The sequence below is a fragment of the Macaca fascicularis genome, chromosome 4 (genome assembly GCF_037993035.2).
Source record: "Macaca fascicularis isolate 582-1 chromosome 4, T2T-MFA8v1.1".
Lineage (NCBI taxonomy): Eukaryota > Metazoa > Chordata > Mammalia > Primates > Cercopithecidae > Macaca > Macaca fascicularis.
In genome coordinates this window covers 58,855,502-58,883,229 of record NC_088378.1, presented here as the reverse complement: position 1 = coordinate 58,883,229, position 27,728 = coordinate 58,855,502, and the positions used below count along the sequence as shown (strand labels likewise).

The window sequence follows — 27,728 nt, the reverse complement described above, 5'->3', positions numbered from 1 at the left end:
AAGGGCAGTGACAGGTCAGGCAGAGGAAAGGGGAGCCAGGAGGTGCTGCCTGGGAGGTCCTGTCTTTATGTCTGTGTGAAGTGACAGCTGAGCTGGCCAAGTCAGATCTTTTAAAGTGACTTCACCTGTACCCACAGGGCTGGTGAGGCCTGGTGGAGCTGAGGCTGGTTAGACAGAGTGTGACCTGTGGACCTGTTGTTTGGTCAACACGGGGTTTAATTTCTTTGTATTGATGACCTAAGTTTAAATAATCAGGATACTCTGCATTAGAAAAACAGATTTTGGGGGGGCTTGGGGTTGGGGTGCCAAAAAATTAAAAAGGGATAAACATGGGTTAACACTAGTCTAATGCTCTTGCACAGCAGCAGTGGGTAGAGCTAAGCTTGCTCACATCACCCTGGCTGTGCACTTCCCAGTGTGCCCAGTCCCCAAATCCCCTTTCGTATTACACCTGTCCTCCGCCACTCCTTTATATGATCTGCCTGGCCCTTGAGGTACATGACTCTGGATTATACACATGGGCACATCCGGACACTGCACTCTATATTAGGTTACTAGTCCTAGAAATTACCAGACTATATGATCTGATAAGAACAATTTATTCCTCCCATGTGTAAGCCATATGAAAATGAAACATAGGCCAGGCACGGTGGCTCACGCCTGTAATGCCAGCACTTTGGCAAGCTGAGGCAGGTGGATCATCTGAGGTCAGGAGTTCGAGACCAGCCTGGCCAACGTGGCAAAACCCTGTCTCTGCTAAAAATACAAAAATTAGCCGGGCATGGTGGCACGCACCTGTAATCCCAGCTACTCAGGAGGCTGAGACAGGAGAATTGCTTGAACCCAGAAGGCAGAGACTGCAGTGAGCCGAGATTGTGCCACTGTACTCCAGCCTGGGTGACAGAGCAAGACTCCATCTTAAAAGAAAAAAAGAAAATGAAACATGCACTAGAAGACCAATCTTCCCATCATGGAAAAATTTGGTGAGGGGAGGGAAGGTTTACAGTGGAGGGGTGGGGAAAAATTAATCACAGGTCAGGAAATGTAAATTGTCTTTGCCATTTATCTGAATTAACTCTTATTTTCATTTTTTTGGTCTCTTTATATTCAAAGTATCTTATCCTATCAGTTCTTGTGCAAACCTCCATTTAAATAAAACATTAGAATTTGGTCAAGGTTTCTACGAAGGAATTAAGATAGAAGAAGCAATTAATGCTGCCAAACTAAACAGATAACTGGTGTCATAGTTCCTGTTTTTTTGTTTTTTTTTTTTTTGAGACAGAGTCTTGCCCTGTTGCCCTGGCTAGAGCAAAGTAGCATGATTACAGCTCACTGCAGCCTCAACCTCCCAGGCTCAGGTGATCCTCCTGCCTAAGTTGGGACCACAGGTATGCACCACCATGCCTGGCTAATTTTTTAAATTATATGTGGAGATGGGGTCTCCCTATGTGGCCCAGCTGGTCTCAAACGCCCGAGCTCAAGTGATCCTCCCACCTCAGCCTCCCAAATTGCTGGGATTACAGGCATGAGCCACCGCACCACGCCTATCATAGTTTTTGAAATGGAAAACTTGATGAAACATCAAGACAAACCACAGCCCCCAAAGAATGACACACTGGGCTCACTGGAGAGACTCAGGGGTTGCTACCATCTACTCACCCTTATGAAAGTATTGAAGTGAGGATTTGTTTACGAGCTCTTCTGAAAAATAAGACAAGATCTAGTATAAATGCCAACATTTACGTAACACATCCTAATCTCAGAAACCACTTGTTTTGTTGTACCTTTTCAGAAAATAATAGGACAGGAGTGAAGACTTAGAATTGGAGATTCAAGTCCCATCAAAATAAACAATGACTATAAAACTGGATTTACGGGCAAGGAACAAAGAGGAATAACTTGGAAGAGCGTTTGTGCATTTTGACATTGATCATTTAAGACGGCACCTAGAGGCATGAGTTCATCAGCAGCATTTTTCCTAGAAAGGGGAAGCCCTACCCTGCATGCCATCCCAGTGTTTCTTTCTTTCTGAACCCCAGAGATAAAACTTTTAATACACCGAGGCCTCCAAGAGGATTTGTAGACATACCTAAGTCTTTCTGAAGAAGAATTGCCTCTGATATGTGATATCTTCCCTCAGGAGCATGAGGAGGAGGGAGTGGGTGAGGGGGACAGAAAAACAAAACCAACCATTTTCCCCTAATCCTCATGTGGAAGAAAAAGCAGAAGCTAAAAGCTTCCCCGAGGGAAAAGGCTACTTCAGACTAGAGGATGATGGAGCAAGTCTAGTAACTTGCTTCGTTTATGAGGCCACATGCCTGTTTCCAGTACACACCCTGGCAGGCGGGGCGACTGGGCTCAGGAGACTCTGTGCATGGGCAGTGGTGGCTGGAGAGGGGCAAGGGCTGAGTGGGACCAGCGGTCCCCACCGCTTTCCATGTTTCTCTAGAAACCCCATGACAAACTGTCAGAGAACAGGGAATTCTTGTGCTTTTCTGCATGGATAAATCCCATCCCAGGATTTTATTTTTAAAAAGTTCCCCTGAAGATGAGATAAACCATTTATAGCTTATAAAAATGAGTGTTCCGATGGCATATCTTTGAAATATGCCTTACATTTCATTCTTCTGCTGACACTTAGAGATTTTAATCTATTTAGACATTTTAATACATAAATTATCATAATGGTATTGTAAACCAAAAAACTGGTGATTGTTAGTATACACCCTAAACCATTATTTCTCCAGGTGTTACCTAACACCTCCTAAATTACTGCAATGGACTGAATTGTGTCCCCCTGCCCAAATACATATGTTGGTGTTGAAGCCCTAACCCCCGAAGCGACTGTATTTGAAGACAAGTCCTTTAAGGAGGTGGAGTTAAATGAGGTCATAAGGGTGGGGCCCTAGCCCAATAGGACTGGTGTCCCTACAGGAAGAGGAAGAAATACTAGAGATCTTGCTCTCTCTCTATGCAAAAGCCCATGTGGGAATAGAGCCAGAAGGCAGCTGTCTGTAAGCCAGGAAGAAAGGCCTCACTGGACAAGAATCCCACTAGCACCTTGATCTTGGACTTACAGCCACCAGGACTATGAGAAAATAAATGTCTGTCATTTAAGCCACCAGTCTGTGTTATTGTTATGGCAGTCCAAGCTCGCTAATAATCATCATCAGCAAGATTTTCAACAAGGAACCAGATTGCTGGGCCCTGCCCAAGAGCACAACATCAGAATTTTCAGGGACAGGGCCCAGGAATGGGCAAAGGTACCTGGACTCTTTGGGTGATGTAAGGTTGAGAACCAGTGCTCCATGGAGAGCTCAAGGCTGCCTGCAGCCCCTTACCCCACCCGCCTCAGCCTTCCCCTAGTCCATCATCCCAATGAAAAACGCTTTGAGGGGGTCAAGGATGAGAGACTTCAGGGATTAGACTCTCCAAAGGAGAAATAAGGGATTATGAATAGAACTAGGTGGAATCACGCTGGGGTCCAGGATGAGGTGTGTTGTAGGAAAAGTCAATTTGTCTCTGAGTTCAGAGGGGGCTTGATCAGAAGGGACAAGAGGGGCCCTTGAGACCCATGTGAAATGCTGCCAAACTCCATTGGAAGGAGACCAGAGGAAGGTTTATGTCTGAAGCCCAAGGCTAATGACGAGTGCGTCTGTGCTGACAATTCCCTGCCCTCAGAGGACAGCACCAGCCAAACATCTCCCCCTCACCCCAAAGAACCAACTAAGATTCATTTTCACCATGCTAACAGGTCAGTCGGTCAGACCATCAACCATCAAAGATACTGTCAACACTGAAACTCAGCGCCAATAGAAAGCTATTATTTGCAATTGTCTATTATTTGCACTTCGAATCTTTTTGTAAGTCCTGATCTTCACTAGAGTGAAAGGCTCTACTATGTCAAACTGAAAAGACTTAAAATTAGTTCCATTGTCAGTGATAATAATATATAAGCAAATTCAAAGGCACCAAGTACATTCAACTATGTAAAAATGCCACAAGAAATTCTGCAAGTTTTCAAAAATCAAGGTGCTAAACAGCAATCAGACACTATTTTAAAACAGCATATTCACTGGAGGGCAAGACCAGAGTATTTTTTCTTGTGATTCCTATGTGTTGCCAGGGTAGAGAGACACTACTGTGACATAAGAATGTTCCATACTTCCAAATTAAGGTACAATTGAACAAAAAAGCAGAATATATTCTAGACTGATTTTTTTTAATACTGTAGGAGGTAGCTTTTCAAGTAGAAAAAAGTTTTTATCTTTTTTCAGATGGAGTCTTGCTCTGTCGTCCAGGCAAGAGTGCAGTGGCACAATCTTGGCTCACTGTAACCTCTACCTCCTCGATTCAAGTGATTCTCCTGCCTCAGCCTCACGAGTAGCTGGGATTACAGGCACATGCTACCACACCTGGCTCATTTTTGTATTTTTAGTAGAGATGGAGCTTCACCATGTTGGCCAGGCTGGTCTCGAACTCCTGAGCTCAAGTGATCTGCCTGCCTCAGTCTCCCAAAGTGCTGGGATTACAGGCCACCATACCCGGCCAGACAAGAGCTTTTCTAATGGACTGAATAGAATTATATTTTAAATATTAAGCAAGTCAGAATCTAAGAACCCTTGGTAGGCAATCTGTGTATCCTGATCTGCTTTCATTTTGATAAACTGACAGGAAGGAGTCAGGAAAGGAGAGAAGTGGGAAGGGACTTCATGATTTTCTTTATTACGAGACTAAAACCTGGGTCTGGCTCCCCTGCCTCCCTGGCATCTCGTATCTCTCCAAGTACCTTGGCCATTTTTTCATCGAAAGGCCTAGGCAGATAAAGGGAGAATGACGGAGATGAAAACGCAGGCCTTGCTGAGGTGTTTTGATTTTTGCAGGTACAAAATTAGAAGCACTGGCACCACTCAGCTGTGCCATTACAGATGCAGAAGTGCCAGGCTACTAGTCCACGGGAGGAAGTGGCTGCTTCCTCGTAAGGAGGGAACACAGCAGGTCATCAGCTACAGAGCGGGAGGACGTCAGCATTTAGAACAGCCCTGAGGCAACAACAAACAAGTCGGAAGTTGACCCATTATGGAGACTGCCAGGTTCTAGATTGATTTAGAAAGTATCTTTGTTATTGATGGTTGTCTTTGGGGTTATTATTTCCCCATCAGCTTGTGCTTCTGTTTTTTATTTATGATGACAGAACGAAACATAACTACATGTTAAAGCATTACACTAGGTGATTTAAATAACTGTTAGAGGGTACAATTTGGGTACCAGATACCATATATATAAGTACACACACACACACACACACACACACACACACACACACACACACAGACAGTCCAAAACAAAATGAGAAGTACTGTTGATGGTGACAGGTTCCCAATACACTTTATAACACACCCCACACATCAGAACTCTTTTTTTTGAGACGGAGTCTTGCTCTGTCACCCTGGCTGGAGTGCAGTGGCACAATCTTGGCTCACTGCAACCTCTGTCACTGGGGTTCAAGTGATTCTCCTGCCTCAGCCTACTGAGTAGCTGCGATAACAGGCATGTGCCACCAGGCCCAGCTAATTTTTGTATTTTTAGTAGAGACAGGGTTTCACCATGCTGTCCAGGCTGGTCGTGAACTCCTGACCTCGTGATCCGCCTGTCTCAGCCTCCCAAAGTGCTGGGATTATAGGCATGAGCCACCGCGCCCAGCCTACAACATAACTTTAACAACAGCTGTGTTGTCCAGTTGTGTTTTGAAGTGGCAAAAGATGTTCATGTCTCGTTTGTTGAAAATTTAGTTTTATATTTCAAAACTATAACAGCTAAACTAGTGATACTAAAGGGTGAATTATGGAGTGAGATACAAGTTTCCAATCTCGGACCTGTGACTTATTGTATGATCATAGATTTTTAACTTCAGTCGATCTCGGTCTCTTTAAAATCAAGGGAACCACCTCATTTGACAGAATTACCTTTTGATTTAAATGATATAAGACTTGGTGAACATTCATCATGGCACATGCGTGGCCCCTAAAAGGCACCCATTCATATTAATTTCCTTCCTATGATGGATAGACAAGCTTCAAAAGGCTTAAAGAGTTCCAAATACAGGTAAGTCAAAACGAATTTTCTTCTTTTTTTTTTTTTAAGTTACAGCATGGAAACAGTCACAGGTCTCACATATATCCCCATCACTAGATTTGTAGGAACATTCAATGCCTTCCTAAAGAATTACCGCTTATTCTTTACAAATTCAGCTTCCAGGTCATCTACAGATACGACCCAATGTAGGGCCTTCCTATAAATAGTTTTTTGTTTTTCTTTTTGAGATAGAATCTCACTGTCACTCAAGCTGGAGTGCAGTGGCGTGATCGTGGCTCACTGCAAACTCTGTCTCCTGGGTTCAAGTGATTCTCCTGCTTCAGCCTCCTGAGTTGCTGGGATTATTGGCGCCTGCCACCACACCTGGCTAATTTTTGTATTTTTAGCAGAGTCGAGGTTTTGTCACATTGGCCAGGCTGGTCTCAAACTCCTGACCTCAAGTGATCCACCCACCTCAGCCTCCCAAAGTGCTGGGATTATAGGCATAAGCCACCGTGCCCAGCCTAAATATAAAATTTTAACACCAGTGATTTCTTATTTCTTTAGCAAGTGTTTAAGAGCATTTTAAATATATAGCCCAAATATGACAAACAAAGCTGTACAAGCTATAACCCCCATCTTCAAAGTTTCCGAATTCTTTAGAGGGAGTGAAGTACGCAAACCCTAACCCTAGCTAATGTGTGAGTACTTTCTAAGTGCCTGGTGCTGTTTTGCCTGTATTAGACTAATTCCTCACAACTCTCTCCTGGGACAGAGGTGCTACCGTCTCCACTTTATGGATGAAGAGCTCAAAACACAGCAAGTTCAGCAGATTGCTTGGATGTGCAATGCTAGGCAGTGGAGGCCCCAGAATTTGAACCCAGGCAGTTAGATTTCAGAGCTTAATCACTATTCAATACTGTCAGATATGTGTGTTTATATCACAGATGTATAGAATTAGAGAATCTGGAATATGTGATTTGGGGGTGAAGGGGGGGCCCTAGGTAAATATGTTTAACCAAACTCTTTCCTTTCATAGACTCTGAAGCCTGGAAACGGGATCGCCCCAGGTTCTCTAGCCCAGGGGTTCTCACACCTTAGCTAGCCTGGGAGTCCCCTGGAGGCTTGGTAAGACACAGACTGCTGGGTCCTAGCCCCAGGTCTCTGATTTGGTGGGGCTGGAGTGGGGCCCGAGGATTTCTAGCAAGTTCCCAGATGGTTGAAGCTGCTGGTCCTGGGGACGCATTTTGGGAATCAGTGACTTCCTCAGTCTGTGGCTGCTCCAGAATGAGGCTTCTGCATGCCACACTGTGCATCTTCCAGATCAATGGTGGACACTGCTGCTTTGTAGCAGTAAGGGGCTAAGGGAGGCTGGTCGGCCTGGCAGGGTCTCCTGGCCTCCTTCTCTCCCTGTAGCTGAGACATACAGGAGGCTTCTCTCTGGCAGGTTCACCCCGATTCACTGTAATATTGGGTCCTTCCATATGTCCCTCTCCATCTTCCCCGGCGCAAAACCAATTTGAAGCAATAGGAACCCACTGTCTGCTGAGTAAACATTAGTCTCACTATGAGCTATTTACCGAAACCAGTGATCTAAAATTTGGCTCTATCGATACTAAACATAGCAGGAGTTAGCAAAAATAGCAGGGGCCATGGATAATTGCCAGTCTTTATCCTCAGAAGGGAAGGACGATCAGACAATTTCAAAGTTTTCTTTTGTTGACATTGTAATTCAAAAGAAATTTAGTTTATTTGTTTAGCTAAGAGGCTCCATGGCCTTCATTGAGATCCCTAATAAACTATTTTGAAAGTAGAGACACCACTGAATTATTGTTTAAACTTGCCCTGTTTAAAATGGCTTAATTTTCATGGCCTCGTGTGGTGTTCTGAGGCTTAAGTGATTTAATAGGCCTATGGCCTGACTGAGCCAGACACACACTAAGGGCTCACAGAACATCACTTGTTCTCAATGTCACTGTTCCTAATATTTGGGGGAACCCAGGGCTTGGCCACCTACCTGGACATATAGGTAGGGCAAAGGGTGTGACCTGAGTAAGTAGAGACCTCAGAGTGTAAAGTATCTCTTCCCCATTAGCAAGGTAATTTGGGGACAACGGCACTCAAGAAGCACTTCTGGAGCACCAACATCTACAAGACAGTATCTGTTGCACGAGGGAAACCTCACAGGACTTAATGCTTGGCAGTCACTTAAGGTTGAATCAGAGTGTCTTTTCTGAATCCCTGCCAGGCACCAGAGACTTCAGGTAAGAGTTCTAGAGAACAGTTACTTTTTGTTGTTTGCACTTTTTATTTTGAAATAAGTATAAATCTATAAGAAACTACAAAAATGAAACAAAACCAAAAACATACAAGGGGCCCTCCTGTACCCTTCACTCAGTTTCTCCCAACAATAACACCTTGCATACCTATAGTATAACAACAGAAACTGACATTGGTACATTCAGATTTCACCAGTTTTAAGGACAGTTATATTTTGGTTGTGAAGACGTAAAAAGGTAATGGAAAAGCAACAAACAAAATCACCAATTTCATCTCATTTAATGGTACTTTGAAATATACCTTTGTACCAGCTATGAGAAAACAATACATGTTAAGCAAATGCATTGTATAAATACAACTCCCTTAAAAAAACTTAATTGTTTTTCAGAGATTGAGCTTAACAATTATAATCAAATCAACCTGTTTTTGAATCATTTGCAGATACAAGTGTTTACGAGTGAAGACACTTGGCGTCTTTTAAAGAGGTGAACTGGAAATTTAAAATACATAGATTCTACTAAACCCACCTAACCCTGCCCAGACATACAAACAACCTGCACAATTGTTGGAAAAGAACACACAAGGAGAGCTCTAGAACCTTATAGATGGTCTAGCCTACAGTTGCATTATAGGAGGTACTTGTATTTTGTTTGACTTCCCCAAATAATCTTTAGCAACTCCCGTTACTGCATTTATTATAGTGTAATCAATTTATTAAAAGTGTCCAAAATAGTCTTCCTTGAGCATACTTTTTCATGTACGTGTGTGTGTGTATAGTGTATACACACACAATCAGGTTAGGTAGTCAAACCCTTTCTATGTTAACAACTTCCTTAACTAACAAAATTGTCATAACATGATCAAAATTGGTATAACCCCAAGTACCACTTGAGTATCCCTAATCCAAAAATCCAAAATCCAAAATGCTCCCAAATCCATAACTTTTTGAGCATCTACATGACTCCCAAGTGGGTAACTGCACACATGGGAAACACTACATGTAAGTACTTAACAAAAAGTTTGTTGCGTGCACAAATTTAAAATATTGTATAAAATTACCTTCAGGCTACATGTATGAGGTACATAGGAAACCTAAATAAATTTCATGTTTAGACTTGGGTCCCATCCCCCAAATATCTCACTATGTAAAGCAAATATTCCCAAATCCAAAAAAAATCTGAAACCCAAAACACTTGTGGTCCCAAGCATTTCAACCCGTACTTCACAATTGATCTACTTGTTTGATGCATGAGCCAACATTTGGTCTTTATCCATAACATTCTTTAAAAAAAAAAAAAAAAAACAATACCACCAGAAGAACAAAATGTCTGGAGAAACTCTTAAGCATATTCTTCAGGATCTATCAAAGAGGACCAGAATCACTTTCTTAAGCAGGTAGTGATGTGGGGACATTTGTGATTCCTCACCGTAAGAAAGCTGCTCTGGTATTAGGAAACAAAACACAGCATCTTCCCTTTGCACAGCATGGGACTGTCTGTGTCAATCTTCCAGTAGGAGGCTGGCCAGAGTAAACAGATGTCTCAATATGTGGAGAAGCCAAACTCCCTTCCAGTTGTACACAAAGAGCTGATGCCCCTGCTGGGACCATCTGAATTCTGAATGACCAACCAAACTTCTGTAAAGGGCTCCCCTCCCAGGGCCGGCCCTCAGCGAGATTCTGAAATAGGAGACGCTTGTTCAGGACCACACCAGGGCCACTTACCCAATTCCCAGGCACCTAACTTACTTCCCAGTTGCCTTGTCCTTAAATCTCCCCCACTCAGGGTTCGCTTCTTTAGTGCCTTAAGCTCCCCAACCTTGCAAAAATTCCAAGGAAACTTCAAGAGCTAAGATAGTCTTCCTAGGCACGGGCCTGAGTCCAAGCTCACTGCTCTCTCCATGGCCTACAGCATGACAAGCTCTTTGGTAGGTCTCAGCAGTGGAAACTTTACCATTTTATCCACCTTCTTAAAGCTTGGGAATTTACAAATTGTTTGTAATGTTTCTACTCTTTCAGAATCAAATCATCATACATATTCTATCTCCTGGGGAAATTTTAAAATGCTCAGAAGGATTCATGTATTTAAAAGTACTACTACTTCTTCTTCTTCTTTTTTTCTTTGGACAGAGTCTCACTCTGTTGCCCAGGCTGAAGTGCAGTGGTACCATCTTGGCTCACTGCAACCTCTGCCTCCCAGGTTCAGGCGATTCTCGTGCCTCAGCCTCCCAAGTAGCTAGGACTACAGGTATATGCCACTATTTTTGTATTTTTAGTAGAGATGGGGTTTCACCATGTTGGCCAGGCTGGTCTTGAACTCCTGGCCTCAAGCAATCCACCTGCCTTGGCCTCCCAAAGTGCTGGGATTACAGGCATGAGCCACTGCGTCCAGCCCTATAGTTTGATTTCTAAAACCACCAGACCCCCACCAGGGGATTCAGTCTCATGCACACCGGAATACTTTTAAAATATACTTACCTTGAGACATTTTCCCTCTCGCAAATAATTTCTGGTATCTCAAGACTTTAAAAAAATCACTTGTAAAATTATGCTCACGAACCAAGTATTCATTTCCAACTTCTGGTTGGTTGAAGGTTCCTTTTGTGCAGTTTGCATGGAGACGCTGTTGTTATGAAACTCACCCACAAAGTCAGATTAACGGGGCTGAAGAACAGACCGCCAGAACCAATGCTAATGCATCCTTGAAGAAGGGAGAAAGTGCGTGCACGTGCCGTGTCTGTGTGTGTGTGTAATGAGATATTCAAAGTGTTTAATGCAAGATGATCAAATGTCTAAGTGTCATCCTCTAATCTCAAATGGAAAACTGCAGATTTTCTTCTGAAGCTGGCAGCCTGCCATCACTGCAGGCCCTGAAGTGGCTTTGGGCTTCAGGGAGAGGGGGAAACAGATGTCGCTCAAAGAGCCCTCTGCTTGTCCCTGGCTGCGGCTCTACCCTGGGTCTCCTGGTCTTAGGACGAGTTCCTCTGCCAGGCTTCCCAGGGACTTTCAACCTAAGCTGTCAAATAAATCATTTAAAGGATATGTGGACTTTAAGAACTATCGACAGAAGGAGGACATCCTAAAATAGTCTCTTTGATCTCAATTCTTCCTCATCACAACCTTGACATAGAGTCGGGGTTTTGGACACCAGTCTTCTGCCCCCTCCATGTAACTTCTATAAAGAATCTCTCTCCATTTCATTAGACTTGTTGTGAAAGTGGCCAAGAAAGTAAAAAATTAACATTTTTAAGGTAAAGATACTAAGTCTGAATTATTTTTATATTTTCCTGCCCTTTCTTCCCGACGAGTATGACTTAACCACATCTACTTAGTCACTTTACAGCTATTTACAACACAAAATCTTCCTCCATTCAAGGAGGGCCCATTTTGTTCCAAGAAAATATCAACAACCAGGAATACGGTTCATGAGAGAAACTCTGGAGTCAGACCTCTGTGAAACAATAATAATGGACATTTGGGTATACATGGCTTTTTGTTTGTTGTTTTTCTTTTAACTTTAAGCAACTGACATGCATGTTCTCATCCAGTCCTCAGGAGAATTCCATTGCTCCCTTTGAAAGATGGGCAATTCAAGGCTTAGGCAAGCTACACAAGTCCAAGATCACACAGATGTTAAGTAGAAGAGCCAGGATTTTAGTGTTCTTAACCACTGCTCTATACTTTAAATTTTCAAGGAAAGCAGAATCTGCTCTTTTCTCTATAAGGAAGATACACCCAGTACAGCCTAGGATCCTAGTTTGTAGAACACAGATATATTTCTAGTGAATTCCTAATATTTTCTATACCCTTACCTTAAAACCAAATTAAGCAGCTCACTACCTAAAAATCAAAGGACAATGTGCTAGACTTGGAGCTTTTAAGAAGATTTGCAAAATTACCAAATATGAAAAACTGTATTGGCAAAAACATCAAACAAAATTCAAGTTCTAGAAGCATAAACCATTGAGCAAAGAAAATGGAAACCAGAGTAGGTTTTCAAGTAGGACAAATATTGTTCTTTGGAATAGAAACTTGTTGCTGAATCTCACCATGGAGCAAAAGACTTATAAACTTTTGAAAAAACAGGGTTCACATGGAAACAGAAACATAACAGGAACTACGATATCGAGACTGACAGATGCCGTGTGTCTTCCTAATTCTTTTAAAAGCCATTCTTGGCGATTAAAATGTCAATGTAGGAATAATAAAATACCATTGATTCTAGTGTTCCAGGGGGAATGTTTATGCAGAGGTTTTAAAACTTTAGATGTATAAAAATTTACTAGCACAGAAGGCAGATATATTGATAACCCTAGCTACTAAGAACTGCAGCTCCAGTTACTAGGAACTGACTAGAAAACACTTAAAAAGAGGGTAATCACACAGTCATGAGGACTACTTAATAATATAAATCAATTATTATAGCTAACATTTTTTGAGTACTTGCTATGTGCTAGGCACTATTTTATTTTATTTTTTTATTTTTATGTTTTTGAGACAGAGTTTCACTGTCACCCAGGCTGGAGTACAATGGTGCCATCTCAGCTCACTGCAACCTTTGCCTCCCGGGTTCAAGCAATTCTCCTGCCTCAGCCTCTCAAGTAGCTGGGACTACAGGCACCCACCACCACACCCAGCCAATTTTTGTATTTTTAGTAGAGATGGGGTTTCACCATGTTGGCCAGGTTGGTCTCCAACTCCAGACCTCAGGTGATCCACCCGCCTCAGCCTCCCAAAGTGCTGGGATTACAGCTGTGAGCCGCTGTGCCCACCTAGGCCCTATTTGAAACATTTTCTCTTTAAATTAATTCACTGAATGCCCACAACAATTCTAAAAGGCAGATGTTACTATCATCCCTACTTGAGAAAAATGAGGCACTGAGAGATGAAATAATTTTCAAAGTCACACAACTAGTAAGGAGTGAAACTGGCATTTGAACCTAGACAGTCTAAGTCTGGGACTGGAACTCTTACTCTGTATGCTATAATAATTTCCAGTAGCAGAGTCCTGCATGCCAGGACAGGGACGGTCCCCACCTAACAACTAATGGCAGACATAAAACAGAAAATTCTGCCATGTTCATTGGCAAAGGTTCTTATAAACTACATCTGTGCTGCATGTCTTTGAATGGATCACAGTCAAGGATTCAAAGCCTCCCATGTAAACTCCCAGAAGCATATACAGAGATGAAGATGAGGGAAGCAATAACTATATACAAAGCCTATACCAACTTGGCTGGGAATGACTTCTAAACTATCATGTGACACAGTTTCCATTCTCTTGAAGCGCTGTTTGCATCTTTTGCCATTTTGCCCTGCCTCTCAAGCTAGTCACGAGGTCCCTGCATCCCGACCTGGGTCACTCACAGCTGTGCATTCCTCTCGTAGCCTTGTGCAAAGGAGACACTCCAGAGATGCTGCTGTATGATTTATGAATGTAACAACATGGGCCATATATGCTTTTCCAAGAGCTGGGCATCGAGCTGGCTCTGGAAGGAGGTGATGGGTGAGGATGTGCAGAGACGGGATGTGCAAAGCAGCCAAGTGTTGGAGAAGAGAGCCAGGCCAGGAGAGACGAAACACATGCGGGAGTGGTTAGCCTGAACGAAGCAGCTGTGCTGCAGTGTAAACAAAGAGAGGGTGGTTAGTGATGCAGGACCTCAGAGTCTATCCCAGGGAATTCAGAGATTATTCCAATGGCAATTTGAATCACTGGCTGATCATACAAAGGAAGAAGGAAGATGCTGTGGGCTTTGTTTGCTGACATAAGAGCTTCCAAGTCCCAGAGTTAGAATGATCAGAGAGAAGCCAAAAGTTGAGAAGCAACTTCCAGGAAGTAGAGAGACACCAAATAAGTCACACACAGGTTTTTTGTTTGTTTGTTAATTTTTCGAGACAGAGTCCTGCTCTGTCACCCAGGCTGGAGTGCAGTGGCATGATCTTGGCTCACTGCAACCTCCACCTCCCAGGTTCAAGTGAATCTCCTGTCTCAGCCTCTCAAGTAGCTGGGACTACAGGTGCGCACCACCATACCCGGCTACTTTTTGTATTTTTAGTAGAGACGGTGTTTCACTATGTTGGCCAGGCTGGTTTCGAACTCCTGACCTCAGGTGATCCTAACGCAGGAACAGTTCCCTGAGGTCTACAGACCAAGTCCAAGCTCCTTATCTTGGCATTTAAGGCCTTCTATGTTCTGACCTGGAACTTCAGCCATATGGACATCTCAACCCCCAAATGTCATTTGCTTTCATTCCTCTGCGCCTTTGCTCATTGCTAACGCCTGCCCTTGGATGGCCTTTCCACTGTTTTCTACACAGAGAAATCACCAACGCACTCACTCTGACAGTATAACTAATTAATTTCAGTTTGACTTAGTAGAAACTTCATAAGTTAAAAGAGACTGAAAGTGTGACAAAAGCAAATATTTACTTTCTCTTGGCCCAAATTTCAGGGTTGAAAGTATCCTCAATGGTTTGGAAGGCTCCATTCAAATTCTACTTACTGGGGAAACTCTGTATCTCCCTTAAAATTAGCATTTTTTCCCTCTGATATTCATTTACTACTTATTTACTTCAGCCTATTCATATTATACTTGTAGCATTTCTTTAAATTTGTCTTCTCTAGATCACAAATGCTTTTTTGAGGTCAAGGACAAGCCTTAGGAAAAATTCTTTTCTTTCCAGCATGCCATTAGTTTTCCACATAGCAGCTGCTCAGTGAATATTTATTGAGTCATTAGCCCATGATCATATTATTCTAATTAAAATAAGAGTCTTTTATCAAATGATAATTACATAGTTAATTATGAAGAAATATGGGAAAAGAGTTGTATTATTGATCTGAAGTAAAATAAGAGTATGAGAGTCTATTAAATTCCATCAGAAAAGAGTGACAGATACAGTAAATTATTTTAAACCATTATAGTCATTACCATTATTTATACAATGGGGTTAATTTTGAGTTTACAAACATAAAATACTTTCAGTACATAAACACAACAAACATTAAGTTGTGATGTGCAATTTCCGTCTTTATTTTACTCATACCTGAAGTTGTTAGGCCTTTTATGGGGTGAGGTTAAAAATTCCTCACCCCATATAAACAGCGACTTCAGTTGGGATTGACAATGCCTAACCAGGCTTCCTCAAACTGCTCCCAGGCCTCGCAAAGGAAATGGGCCATGTCCCAGCTAGACAGGAACCTGGATCCACCCCTGGTCTCTTGTTCCTTCAAGCCTAGGCTGGAAGTGAATGAGGAAATAGAGTTCGGGTAGAACGTACAGTGGTTCAGTCATATTCTCGCCAATGGCTCCCCAAAACTTTTCCCAAGTCCTCAGTAAATATTTGGTGATTAACTGATTTTATCATCTGACATTTCTCCCAACATAATTGTTGAAAAAGAAAGTTGGCTGAGATTTACAACGACCTCTTCTCACAAGGTGGGTGGTTGGACTTGGGAAGGAATGAGAACCATTCTATTGATAGAAGAGGCTCTTCCCCAGCCGACATAATGACGGAAATGGTGGTTTAGAAAAAATCTTAAAAATTGCTCAGAGATGATTACAGGCTGTCATTAAGAAATGAGGAAGGAAGGGCTTTCTTTTCGACTACAGGGTGTACAGCTCTACAGACAGAAATTATTATTTTATATTTAGGCCAATGGTAGTCTGTAGGCCTTTGAAATGTAAAAAGCAGTAATAACTTAAGTATCTGGTTTGGCCTGCAAAGCATCAAGACAGATTACACAGGCCATATATAAGAACCAGGCTCTGTCCTTTATAACGTCTTGTATTTCAGTTTTCTGAAGTCACTGCTATATTCACTGTGTGCCTACTCTGTGTAGGACACCCGCTGTGGGGGGTTTAGAGAGTATCAGGCCATGGAGATCTAACTGGGTTCATCATCCAGATGAGGGAGGACTATGGGGAAAGTGAACAATGCATGCGCTGGGTTGCAGAAGAACAACACAGCCCACAGGCCGTTCAGGTGTTCACGGCAGGCAGGGATCTGTGAGCTGAAGCAGCTTCCCAAAAGCAGGAGAACAGAATTCCTGAAATCACACAGGCATGAAAATAACCATGATTCTACTCAACAAACCAAATAACTTGTTTGCAACATAAAGTGTGCAAATGTTTGTTCCTGATTAGATCTTTGAGAGAGTGCGTGGGAAATCATCTCCAGTAAAGACATCCTACAGTAATTTTAACTCCTAATCCAGGGTTTCATTTTGCACCCTTCCTCTCACATCCTCCACACCTTTTGAAATAGCTGAAGCCCAGGAAGGGCGTGTTTTAGTGTGCTGAATGGCAGACTACTCATATACAAATACATGCATGCTTACTTTACTTGGAGACAGAACCATTAGAGAAGTATAGCTACATTTGATATTTGGAGGTGAAATCTATGAACCACTGAAATAAACCTTTGTGTTCCATTTCCTTACTCTAGTGAGGTGTGAAAAGGCTTCTTGAAGTAGTAGCAGCTTCTGTTTTGGCTTGACTGCTGTCAGTTCCTGAGCCCAGCACTGAGAAAGAGTAACCATGTTGGTGGGGCCAAGATTTGGTGCAGCGTATGCCCCTCGGGTGATGGGCGCACCAGGATCCCACAGATCTCCACTAAAGAACTTACTCATGTAACCAAATACCACCCATACCCCCAATAACTTATGGAAAAATAAAATTAAAAAAATATAAAAATTCCAAAATAAAATAAAATAAAAGAGCAGTTATGAATTTAAAGGACCTATCTCAAGTCACACTGTTGAGCATCCAGGAGACTCCCAACACCCTCAGTAATAAACACCAACAGAAGGTCACTAAAGGCAGGAACTAGCCATTGTCAGATTTCCTGAGTTCACTTTTGACATGGCACAGTAAAATGCTTATATTATTCAACACATGACCATTTTATATTTACCAATTCTATGGAGTGGGAAACAATTGCAACTATAAATTTTTATGTCAAAAGAGAATATTATTCCAGAGAATACAGAACTAAAGCTCAAAGACCATATTACTTCTTCTTCTTCTTCTTCTTTTTTTTTTTTTTTTTTTTTGAGACAGAGTTTCGTTCTTGTTGCCCAGGCTGGAGTGCAATGGCACAGTCTTAGCTCACTGTAACCTCTGCCTCCTGGGTTCAAGCGATTCTCCTGCCTCAGCCTCCTGAGTAGCTGGCATTTCAGGCATGTACCACCATGTACGGCTAATCTTTTGTATTTACTAGAGACAGGGTTTCACCATGTTGGTCAGGCTGGTCTCAAACTCCTGACCTCAGGTGACCCATCCACCTCGGCCTTCCAAAGTGTTGGGATTACAGGCGTGAGCCACCATACCCAGCCAAAATCTGTTTTCTAATACTTAAAAGTAAAACCTTAAGAATCATCCATCTGTCCATCTCAGGATAAATTTGTTAAGTATTTATTCTATGCCAGGGCCTGGACTAATTGTTGAGACAAAAATATTTTTTTAACAAAGATTAACATATGGCTCCTGCCTTTAAAGAACTAACTGAAAATAAATACCATCCTAAGAGTCTCTTCACACTTAAGTTGTATTTAAATAACTTAAATATAAAAATACCAATAGATTGAAAAATACTTAAAGGATTTCATGACCAGGTTGGAAATTAAAGTGTATTAAAAGGAGAGAGAATGAAATAAAAGGGAATTAGAACAGACCATTTCATTAGTCATAAGAAATGAACTTCCGATATGGATGGGTCTTGAAAATACTGAGTGAAAAAAGTCAAACAGAAAAGGATAAATATTAGATAATTCCACTCATACAAAATATCTAGTAAATTCCCAGAGGAAAATGGGCAAATTCATAGAGACAGAAAATAGATTAGAAGTTATTAAAGACAGGACAAGAGGAGAACAGAGTTACTGCTTATTGGTTACAGAATTTTCGTTTGGGGTGATAAAAAATTATAAAAATACTGGTGATGGTTGCATAACATTGTGAATATAATGCCACTGAATTGTACATTTAAAATGGTTAAAATAGCAAATTTTATGTTATATATATTTTACCACACCTTAAAAAGTAAATAATGTAATATACTAAAAACCATTGAATTGTACACTTTAAATGGTAAATTGTGTGAATTATATCTCAATACACTGTTTTTTAAAAAATCTTTTACATGTTAGCATAGTTTTTACTATGTTTTTACTTTGTTACTTTGCAAAGCTCTGGATATTGTTACAGAAATTTGTCAAATTTTTCAGGAGAGTATGAGATAAGAGAGAAAATGTTAGATTAAATGGTTGGGCTTGGTGGCTTATGCCTGTAATCCCAAAGAGAGAAGGCCTCTTTGGGAGTTCAAGGCAGGTGGGTCGTCTGAGGTCAGGAGTTCAACACTAGCCTGGCCAATATGGTGAAGCCCTGTCTCTACCAAAAATACAAAAATTAGCTGGGCATGGTGGAGCGTGCCTGTAATCCCAGCTACTCAGGAGGCTGAGGTATGAGAATCACTTGCACCCGGGAGGTGGAGGTTGCAGTGAGCCAAGATCACACCACTGCACTCCAGCCTAGGTGACAAAGTGAGACTTCATCTCAAAAAATGAAAAAATAAAAAAAAAAAAAGAAAGAAAATGTAAGATTAAGAGTCTGGGACATGTGATTCCAGGCCTGCTTTGCCACTTCATTGGCTGTGGTGCCTGAAGTTCAATAATCAACTTCCCTGGGCTCTGTTTTCTCATCTGAGAAGCAAAGGATCAAAATCACGTGATTAATTTTTTAAATACTGTGATTTGCACTTCTTACTGAATGCCTAGGTTTTACAAATAATCACTCGTCTTTTGGCAGTTTAGAACATAGAACAGCCTTGTCTCTTTAGGATACCTGGTTAAATGACAAATATACTACCTTGCAATGAATACTTATCAGGCTATTTTCAAAAGAGTTTCTTGGCTGGACTCTTCTTGAATATAGTGAGCCTGAAAAGTATGGCTGGAAACCACTGTCCAAACAAAACAGATGATAACATTTGTTTTTTACACCTCTTAAAAGTAGATTAGCTATAGATCAGAGCATGTCACTGCCTAAAAAAATGTGGTATATATTTGCTTGCAATACATATTTGTTGAAAGGCAACAACACTTGTGTTTACTCCCTAGGAAACTCTCAGGGCGTGGGGTCAGAGGAGAGCATGGAGGGGCAGCAGGCCAGCTCCGACAGCCCCTGGGGGTCTATGACTTCTGGGCTCAGACTTGCTTCCTCAGCTGGCACTGTGTTCCTCCCATGGGTTGATCATCGGCAAGACCAAAGAGCTCCCTTCTAGTAAGTACCATTAAGGAGTCCAAGGTCCAGACAGAAAAGAACGAGGTCAGGTATTTCCAAAGTATTTCATTCTAATGAAAATTTATTTCAGAAAAAGGCCATAATAACCCTTTGAACTAAGTTAACAAGAAAGCTACATTTTTGTCACTAGTTCTATTGTTGCCTCAAAACAATAGTAACAAAACAGAAAATAAAAAGAATTACTGGGAAAAACCAGAAATTAAGTACTCTCCCCATCTCCCATTCCAGACATAATAAAGTGATGTGATTTAGACTAAAATTTGCCAAAAGCCAGTACACCCTTTTTATCCCACTAGGCAAACACAAATACCGCAGAACAAGAATTCCATCTTAAAATAACAGCTCTGGAAAAAAAGAAAGTAGTAATAATCTTCTACTATGTGACTACTGAAGTCTGATAGGAAAGGAAAATAGACCTCCCACAAGTAAAATTAGTCACAATTTATGATAACCTGAGAAGAAAAACAGATTCTGGATTTGTCAATTCCATTTGAAGGTGGAGAAAAGCTTATAAGCCCATGATCACCCTCTGAACCCTTTACAAAGGGCCACACAGCCACATCCAGGTGTCAAACATACCCTGAATTGGAATTCCATCTTGGCTCGGTGGGATAAGAAGTTTTGACTCAGCCCTTCGAGGAGAGCTTCGATTCCTCCATCCTCTGACCAGAGCCCCCACCATGGCTGCTGGCAGCATGCTCCCCGGGTCGCCGTGGTCCTGCCTTGGTGGGTGGGGGGGCCCGGTCAGGCTGTCACCACAGGAGAATCATGTTCTTGCAGGTGCTACACCCAAGCCTGACAGGTCTGGGCAGTTCCTCCCACCCTCATCTCCCGCCCACATTCTCATCCTTCTTGCGTTGTCAGACCTCCCTCGGGAGGCTCAGGGAAAGAAAGCTTGGGAGGTGAGACAAGAGAAAAACAGACAACAGCAAAAATAAAAATGAAGAATAGGAATAAAGTCAATCAACTGAAAAGAATGGCCAATATTATAAAAGCACAGTCTCCTTTATATGAGGGATCATTTTTGATGCTTCTTTTTTTACTTAAAGTCTAATTTTTCAACAAGCAAAAATGACCATGTGTGGGAGGGCTGAGGCGGGGTATGTAACTGCATACCTATTTCTCTTTTCTCAGACTATGTTCCTTGCTAAATTGGAAGAGCTTTCAGGCAATTGTTTTGCAAAGAGAACCATCTTCTACATAAACAGAATTTGTTTACAATATAAGAAAAGTATTTCTAATGTTTGGAGTGTTCACAGAATTACACTGGCATTTGAGAATGAGGAAAGTTGGTTAAGAGATTTAATAGAAATCCCAATCAAGTACATCACAAAGACTTTAAAAAGATGAATCGAATCCAATGACCTAGTTAGCTCTCCTACGGAGCCCAGGTAGAGGTGCCTCATCCTGACCAGCTGGTGCCTGTGCTGCGCTCATATAGGACGCTGCTCACATGTGCCCCCTACTGGTCAGGTGCCAGGGGCACACTGGGCAGTGACCAATGACTGCAGTAAAGCAGGGGGAGGAGCAAGTAGCTCTAGAAAGTTCTAGACTCCCTTGTCATTCAGCCTAGGTGGTAGAAGTTGAGATTGAATTAGCTGTAGGCCGCCTGAGAGGTTTTGGTATTGTTTACTGTTGTTATGACTTTTATGGGTTATACAGATGGAATGATCCATGCCTGATTTCACTCTTTTTCTCCCCTTCCCTAGTTACATCTTATTTAATTTAATAAGATCAAGATAGTTTCTGCAGGAGGTGGGCAAATTCCCCGAATCACCTAAAACTGATCACATTTAAATAAAACTACAATTTACCAAACAAAGAGTATTTCAAGGATACACACCTTACATACTCATTTTGTTGACATTTACCTTATTATTTTGACCTTTCCAAAATTCAGAAAACCTTTGGTATCACTGTGATCAGAGGCAAAGTCAAAATGCAGGATGGGATTTTAAAATGGTAGAAGAGTAGGAAGCTATTGGCTCTATTCTCTCCATACTCCAATTTCAGGGCGGGATTCCTGCGGCACCATCTCGGAGGGGCAGCCCTTGATGAGAGGCCTGTGTCCTGGGCCTCCTTGTGGGGTGCTTCTCCTTCCTCACTGGAGTGGGATTCCTTTTCCACGGGCAGCTCCTTCTGCCACAGAGGGCTGAGCTGGGCTCTGATGGGTTCCAGGGAGAGCTGCTCAGGGACAAAGCCACCTACTCTCTAGGGAAAAGGGCAAAGAGGCCTTCAAAATCTCTGTTCCTGTCACACCCAGAGTCAGTAAGACAGGCTGAAGCTGTCTTCTGCTGGGGTCAGGCCCTGTGGGAGTGGGGTGGCATCAGGGAAGAGAGCAGGGGAGCCCAGTGCTCAAGTGTGGGGTTTGGTCTTGTCTTGGAAGATGGGGTTAAGGAGAGATCTTGAGGAATGACCCAGTGTCACTCACTGGAGACAGGATCAGGAGGCGGGAACACAGCTGTGCATTCACCTGGAACCATCTCTTTGGAACTTCGTGTTCCACGGTAGGAGACTGCGTGGGCTGAGAATTGGGAGTGGTAGGGAGTTGAAGAGAGCCTCTATCAAGACAAGCAGAAGGCAACTTTGACCCCATCCTTAGGGTGAGGTGGCAGGGAAAACGCAGCAATGCTGAACGCACACACGTGCTTCCTTAACCGGACCTGCTGCGGGTGAACCACGCCTTTCCCGGAGATGCAAAGGGAAGCAGCTCAGCAGCGAGCTCATGAAGTCATTTCCCCCAGAAACCTGTCTGATTATAAGATACACCCCCTGCCCGCGCCATGAAAAGGGACACACTGAGAAAAGAAACACATCTAAAGGACGCAGTATTGAGGCTATCAAAAATCTACTAACACCCTCCAAATGGCGCTCTTCTTGGAGGCCTCGATCATTACTGCTGCCACAGATCGAAAAATCCCCATCCCTCATGGGCCAATCAGAAGTCCAAGGGGAGACACAGGTAGGCCAGAACCGTTTCGGAAGCAAGCAAACTGCCCAAATTCAGACACCGAGACCCCTGCACAGCTGCTGCCATCAGCCACCAGACAGGATATGGAGGTATGTGAGAAAGTAGGTGGATGGAGCTGGTTGAAATTTCAAATACAACTCCCCAACCCCACACCTGAATTTCCCACCTAGGGGAACCTCCTTTGTGCATTCGTCATTCCCTGAACAGCCAATCACAGTACTTTTCGCACTCTGTTGAGATGATTTACTTGTTAGAGTTTGTCTCATGCAATTATCTATCCCCAAGCCTCAGGGGGCACTTAAGGGGATGCAGATTCCCAGGACTTGCTCTGAAATGGCTGTTCTATGAGGTCTAAGATAGTGCCAGGGAGCCTGCACTTTCTAAAACTTTCCACATTTGCTCACATTGTCAGCCTGGATCTGATCCAAGGATAGTATGAAGATGCCAATTTACTAGCCTGAGGGCTTCTGAAAGTCATGGATCACAGCCTTCTTTGTGCCCAGTATAGCGTCTGTACCCAGCACATAGATTGCTGGGTGAAGAGAGTCCCGGAGGCCAGGGACATCTACCCGTGGTCTCCACCCGAGGACGCTGCCTGATACTTTTATCCTTCCATGAAACCCACTGCTTGCCACTGCCCCTGCCACCACCCTGGCTGCAGGTGCCATACCATAGGATCGCCTCATCTTACCTCCACCCCAGGCCCCCTCAATATTCCCATATTTCACTCGCCTGTGATGCTCTGGCCCAGAATACGATTTGTCCAAGCAACAGTTTCCTGCCTCTTCCGCCCCACCAAGAACGGCTCCATCTTTCCTTCAGACGTCCTATGCCCTGGATACTAGCGCAGAGCGGTCCGTGCGTCAACTCAGGGTTCAAGTTGAACAGCATCATTGAACACTCTGTCATCCTTAGTTTGCCAGTTATAGCAGGTGGGTGCACAGTGTCCAAGGTTTTCCCCAACAGGAAGCTGAGCGATGACCGTGACTGCAGTGGGAACGTGGTCAGGAAGAGGAAGAAGGGTAATGTCCTGCCTGGGAGGTCAGCGCCACCCTTCCACACACACACATGTGCTTCCTTCACCGGACCTGCTGTGGGTGAACCACACCTTCCCCCGAGATGCAAAGGGAAGCAGCTCAACACTGAGCCCATGAAGTCATTTCCCTCCCAAACCTGTCTTATTGTAATACACAACCCCTCTCCTCTCATGAAGAGGGACACACTGAGAAAGGAAACACATCTAGAAAACCAGAATCATCCTGAAGGCTGTTTAAAGGCCAGCATGGCTCACAACAAACTTTCATTCATGGGTGTTTGTTGCTAATGTCCTATCGTGACAAATTGACAACTATCCTCTAAATTTCATAAACATAAATACTGTCCCCATCTGCCCTCTACAGAGGATGAGGCTGAATTGGGCCATGTGTTTCTCTGGAGTCTCTTAGGGCCTAATGTGGTTCTGAGCACACAGAACGCATGCTAATTGAAGTAATGTGTGTCAAGCTGTGATGATGTTGTTGTCAACTGTTAAGATGCGCACAAAGCCATCAGCATTAAGTACGCTATCCAACTCTGTAGCAAATACTTGACCTCCTACTATAATGTCAGGGAGGAGTCATGGGGTGAGGGTGGGGCTGTGTGTGGCATGTTTCAACCTCACTCCTGATGTTCTCTCCATCTGGGTGGTCCTCCAGGAGCTCCTGGTCTCTCTTTAACCCCCAAATGCCTCTCTTGGGGGCAGGACTCAGGAATTAGACTGGCATGCATAGGAAGGGAAAACTGGGCAGGCATGATCGGCTGCACTCCTGCTTTCAGGGCACAGAGCTGCCCACCAGTAGCACCCGCTTTGCCTCCCCCTTGCAGGTGCAACGTCTGCTCCTGTTGTGTGAAGGGCTGCTCAGGTCCGCCTGTCGCCTAGCAAGATTCTGATTCTGAGTTCGGTACTAACTAAGATACCTACAGGCCCAGACATGAGACATAATCTCCAATGTCAGCTTATTAGCAATAAAGGTGAGAATTTCTAGTCTTCCTCTGTCTTCCCGCTTGGTTTCAAATTCTCAAATTGGGCAGAACCTGGCTGGGTGACGAGGGTCTTCACTGCCTTTTCCCCAAGCCTCCATGTCTGGTGGACTGGCTCAGGGACATGGCACTTGAGAAACAAAATGATCCTCAGAGATGGTGGCTTCTGACAGATGCAGCACGGTGGGTGTGGGCCCACTGGTTTCTCACGTGGCCACTCGCAGCACGGTGTTTTGTGCCACAGTTCGCTTCTGCAGTCTTGCAGGTGGCCTTTATCGTGGCCTGGTAAGCAGCTTTAGTGCACTTTTTACTTTGGCAGCTGACTCAGCTGCTGACAACTTTGCCACAGGTGGTGGCTCTTTCTGGAGTGTCGTTGGGCCTGCCAGCACGAGGTCCGGACATGCAGGCTCAGGCCTCACCATGCACAGAAGCTGCATGGCTTCAGCAAGGTGGTCTTAGCCTAACTGTGGGGGAAGGGGGGACTTAGGGAGCAGGCATCAGGCTTGCTGCTCATCAGATGTACTGAGGCAGAGTCAACTGTAGGAAAAGCAGAGTCTTTATGTTAATAGGTTTTTTTAGCATCAAGGGTGGAGCCATATTGCAAAGCAGCATGCTCTGTGCACACTATAGAATGGGGTTTAGCTTTAAAGGACCACTGCCTGGCCCATTCAGCCGTACTTCATCAGCTGCTGCAAATTCCGTTCTGTACTCAAGGCCAAAAAGAAACTGAGGATCGGCAAAGTTTGGGTTCAGGAAGCTCATTCACAGGTTTCAAGGTCTCCCTGAACTACAGGGCCTCAAGTTGGCTCTGGATTGCTGGGTTCTCTCAGACACCACCGGGACTCTGCTCCAGGCTGCATTTAGGGAAGGATAGCTGTGCAAAGCTAACGACTCCAGGGGATGGGGAAAAAAGGTTTTCTAAATTTGGAGGATGCAGAACCATCTGTGTATATAGAATTCTCAATACAAAGAACATGGAGGAAATTCTACAACTCTTTTTTAAAGACGGGAAATAAAAAAAAGATGATCCACTATTATCCTTTCTTTTTTCTTTTTCTTTTTCTTTTTTTTGTTGAGATGGAGTCACCCTCTGTCACCAGGCAGTGGCATGATCTTGGCTCACTGCCACCTCTGCCTCCTGGGTCCAAGTGATTCCTCTGTCTCAGTTTCCCAAACAGCTGGGACTACAGGTGCACACCACCATGCCCAGCTACTTTTTGTATTTTCAGTACAGACGAGTTTTCACCATGTTGGTCAGGATGGTGTCGATCTCTTGACCTCGTGATCCACCCGCCTCAGCCTCCCAAAGTGCTGGGATTACAGGCATGAGCCACCACACCCGGCCTATTATCCTTTCTTTTCTCAAAGTGATAACCACTACCCAGGCTGAACTGTTCTGAACTGGATGTTGCACAGAATTCACCCGAGTGCTCGCTAACTCCCATGCTGTCTGTACGGCCCTCAGCATTGTGGGGGCCATGTATATGAGAAAAGCAGTGGAAACACCAATGCATGTATGGTTTCTGCTAAAATAAGTTAATCCACAAAAATGCATTTGTAAATTCATATAGAATTTGGACTCTATATGAGCATTACTGCCTAGAGATGTTCATTACTTCCCAAGGGCACCTCGTCTCTGTCTGTCCTAATGGTGGGAAAATGTGCTCAAACTTGCCCATCTAAGGCAACTTTCCCATGATTCTCAGTGTGTCCTCCTCCAGCTGTAGCCCTCTTCTTCCTTCAAGTGTAAAAGCTACAAATGGGTTATCTATCTGTACTCACTGTCTTCATCTCTTCCCCAGCTCATGCCAATCTAGTCTCTTTCCTGCTTCACCACACACCCCCCCAACCAAAACAGTTCTCTGTAATATGATGCTGCTTAACCCAACTGGTATTTTATGTTTCTTCTGCATGTAACTTCTTGGAAGCATCTGATACTTCTGGCCACTGTTTTCATGTTAAGCACTGTCCTCCCTTGGGGACCATGGCCCCTTAGAATCCTGGTTTTCCTCCTCCCTGTACCAACATCCCTCTTCAATCTCCTTTGCAGGATCAGCCAATGATGCATTCATATTTTCAGCCCAAACTTCTGAGCACCAGACCAGTATATCCAAGTGACTATTTGATAGCTGAGCTTTGAGATTTCACAGGAAACTGAAATGTAATATACCCAAAATGAAACACAACTTCCCTCCCAAACTGGGCCTTCTTCCAAGGAATGTCACTATCATTTGTGGGGTTCTGCCAACCAGAAATGTCAGAGCCATCCTCTCCACCTTTTTTTCCATCACTCCACACATTCAAATCATTACCACCTCTAGTCAATTTCTTTACTTCTTAATTCACTTGCATGTCACTTCCTTTTCTCCATCTCTACCGTGGTCATCTTCCATCTGTACTAGTGTAACATTCTACTAAATATTCTCTGGAGGGGAGCAGAACTATAGTGCCATGATCATTCAAATGGCAGACCTGATGTCACCCTATCCTTACCCCATCAGCTGAAAACTCTTTCATGCCTTTTCATTTCTTCTAGGATAAGGATCACAACCTGTATGTAACCTGGCCTCCAGCACTCACATGTTCCCATCCTGGCCCCCTTGCTGACCTTACTGGCCTTCTCTCCCACACCATGCCAGATGCGTCACTCATCTCTAAGTTCCTCCAGAGCTCACTGTCTCTCTACATCGCTTTTCTGCCGCCACCTCAGTTCCTGCTCACCTGTCAGATCTCAGCATGGTGATCACCACCTCATGACAATGCCTACCTGTATTTTTTTTTTCCTTTATGGCATTTATAATTTACAATGAATATCTGGCTTATAGCCATCTCTCCTACTGGTCTAGTTTAGTATATTGATGGGGTGGTGGGGAAAGCGCATGTGTTTTTTGCCCGCATCAAATTCCCACAGCCTGAAACAGCACCTGGCACAGAGTACATACTTAACGAATGCTTGCTGAATGACTGAATGAACAACTATATGGCCCTGAGGACTTTGGTATAATTAGTGTGGGTGATATTTCTATCACAGCTGTTGTAATTTATAAAAGTATGCCATTGCTTATAATTAGGTAAAGAAGCAA

General features: G+C 43.4%; 1 protein-coding gene across 29 annotated transcripts in view; it reads right to left on the bottom strand.

Moving 5' to 3' along the window:
- Positions 1-27,728, bottom strand: part of PLEKHG1 (pleckstrin homology and RhoGEF domain containing G1) — a 244,030-nt gene that overhangs the window by 135,054 nt on the left and 81,248 nt on the right. For 8 of the 29 annotated variants that reach the window (XR_012433540.1, XM_065543579.2, XM_065543584.2 and 5 more), the window contains exon 1: positions 20,235-20,380. The exons of 10 other annotated variants lie outside the window; for them this stretch is intronic. Coding sequence is in view for 11 of the 19 variants with exons in the window: in XM_065543579.2 (XP_065399651.1) it covers positions 20,235-20,352 (118 nt within the window). In the remaining 8 variants the exon portion in view is untranslated. Of the gene's footprint in view, positions 1-1,659; positions 1,702-20,234; positions 20,381-23,358; positions 23,591-27,728 lie in introns of those variants that run through there. 11 more of the 29 variants (XM_074037240.1, XM_074037242.1, XM_074037241.1 and 8 more) reach the window with 2 other exon arrangements.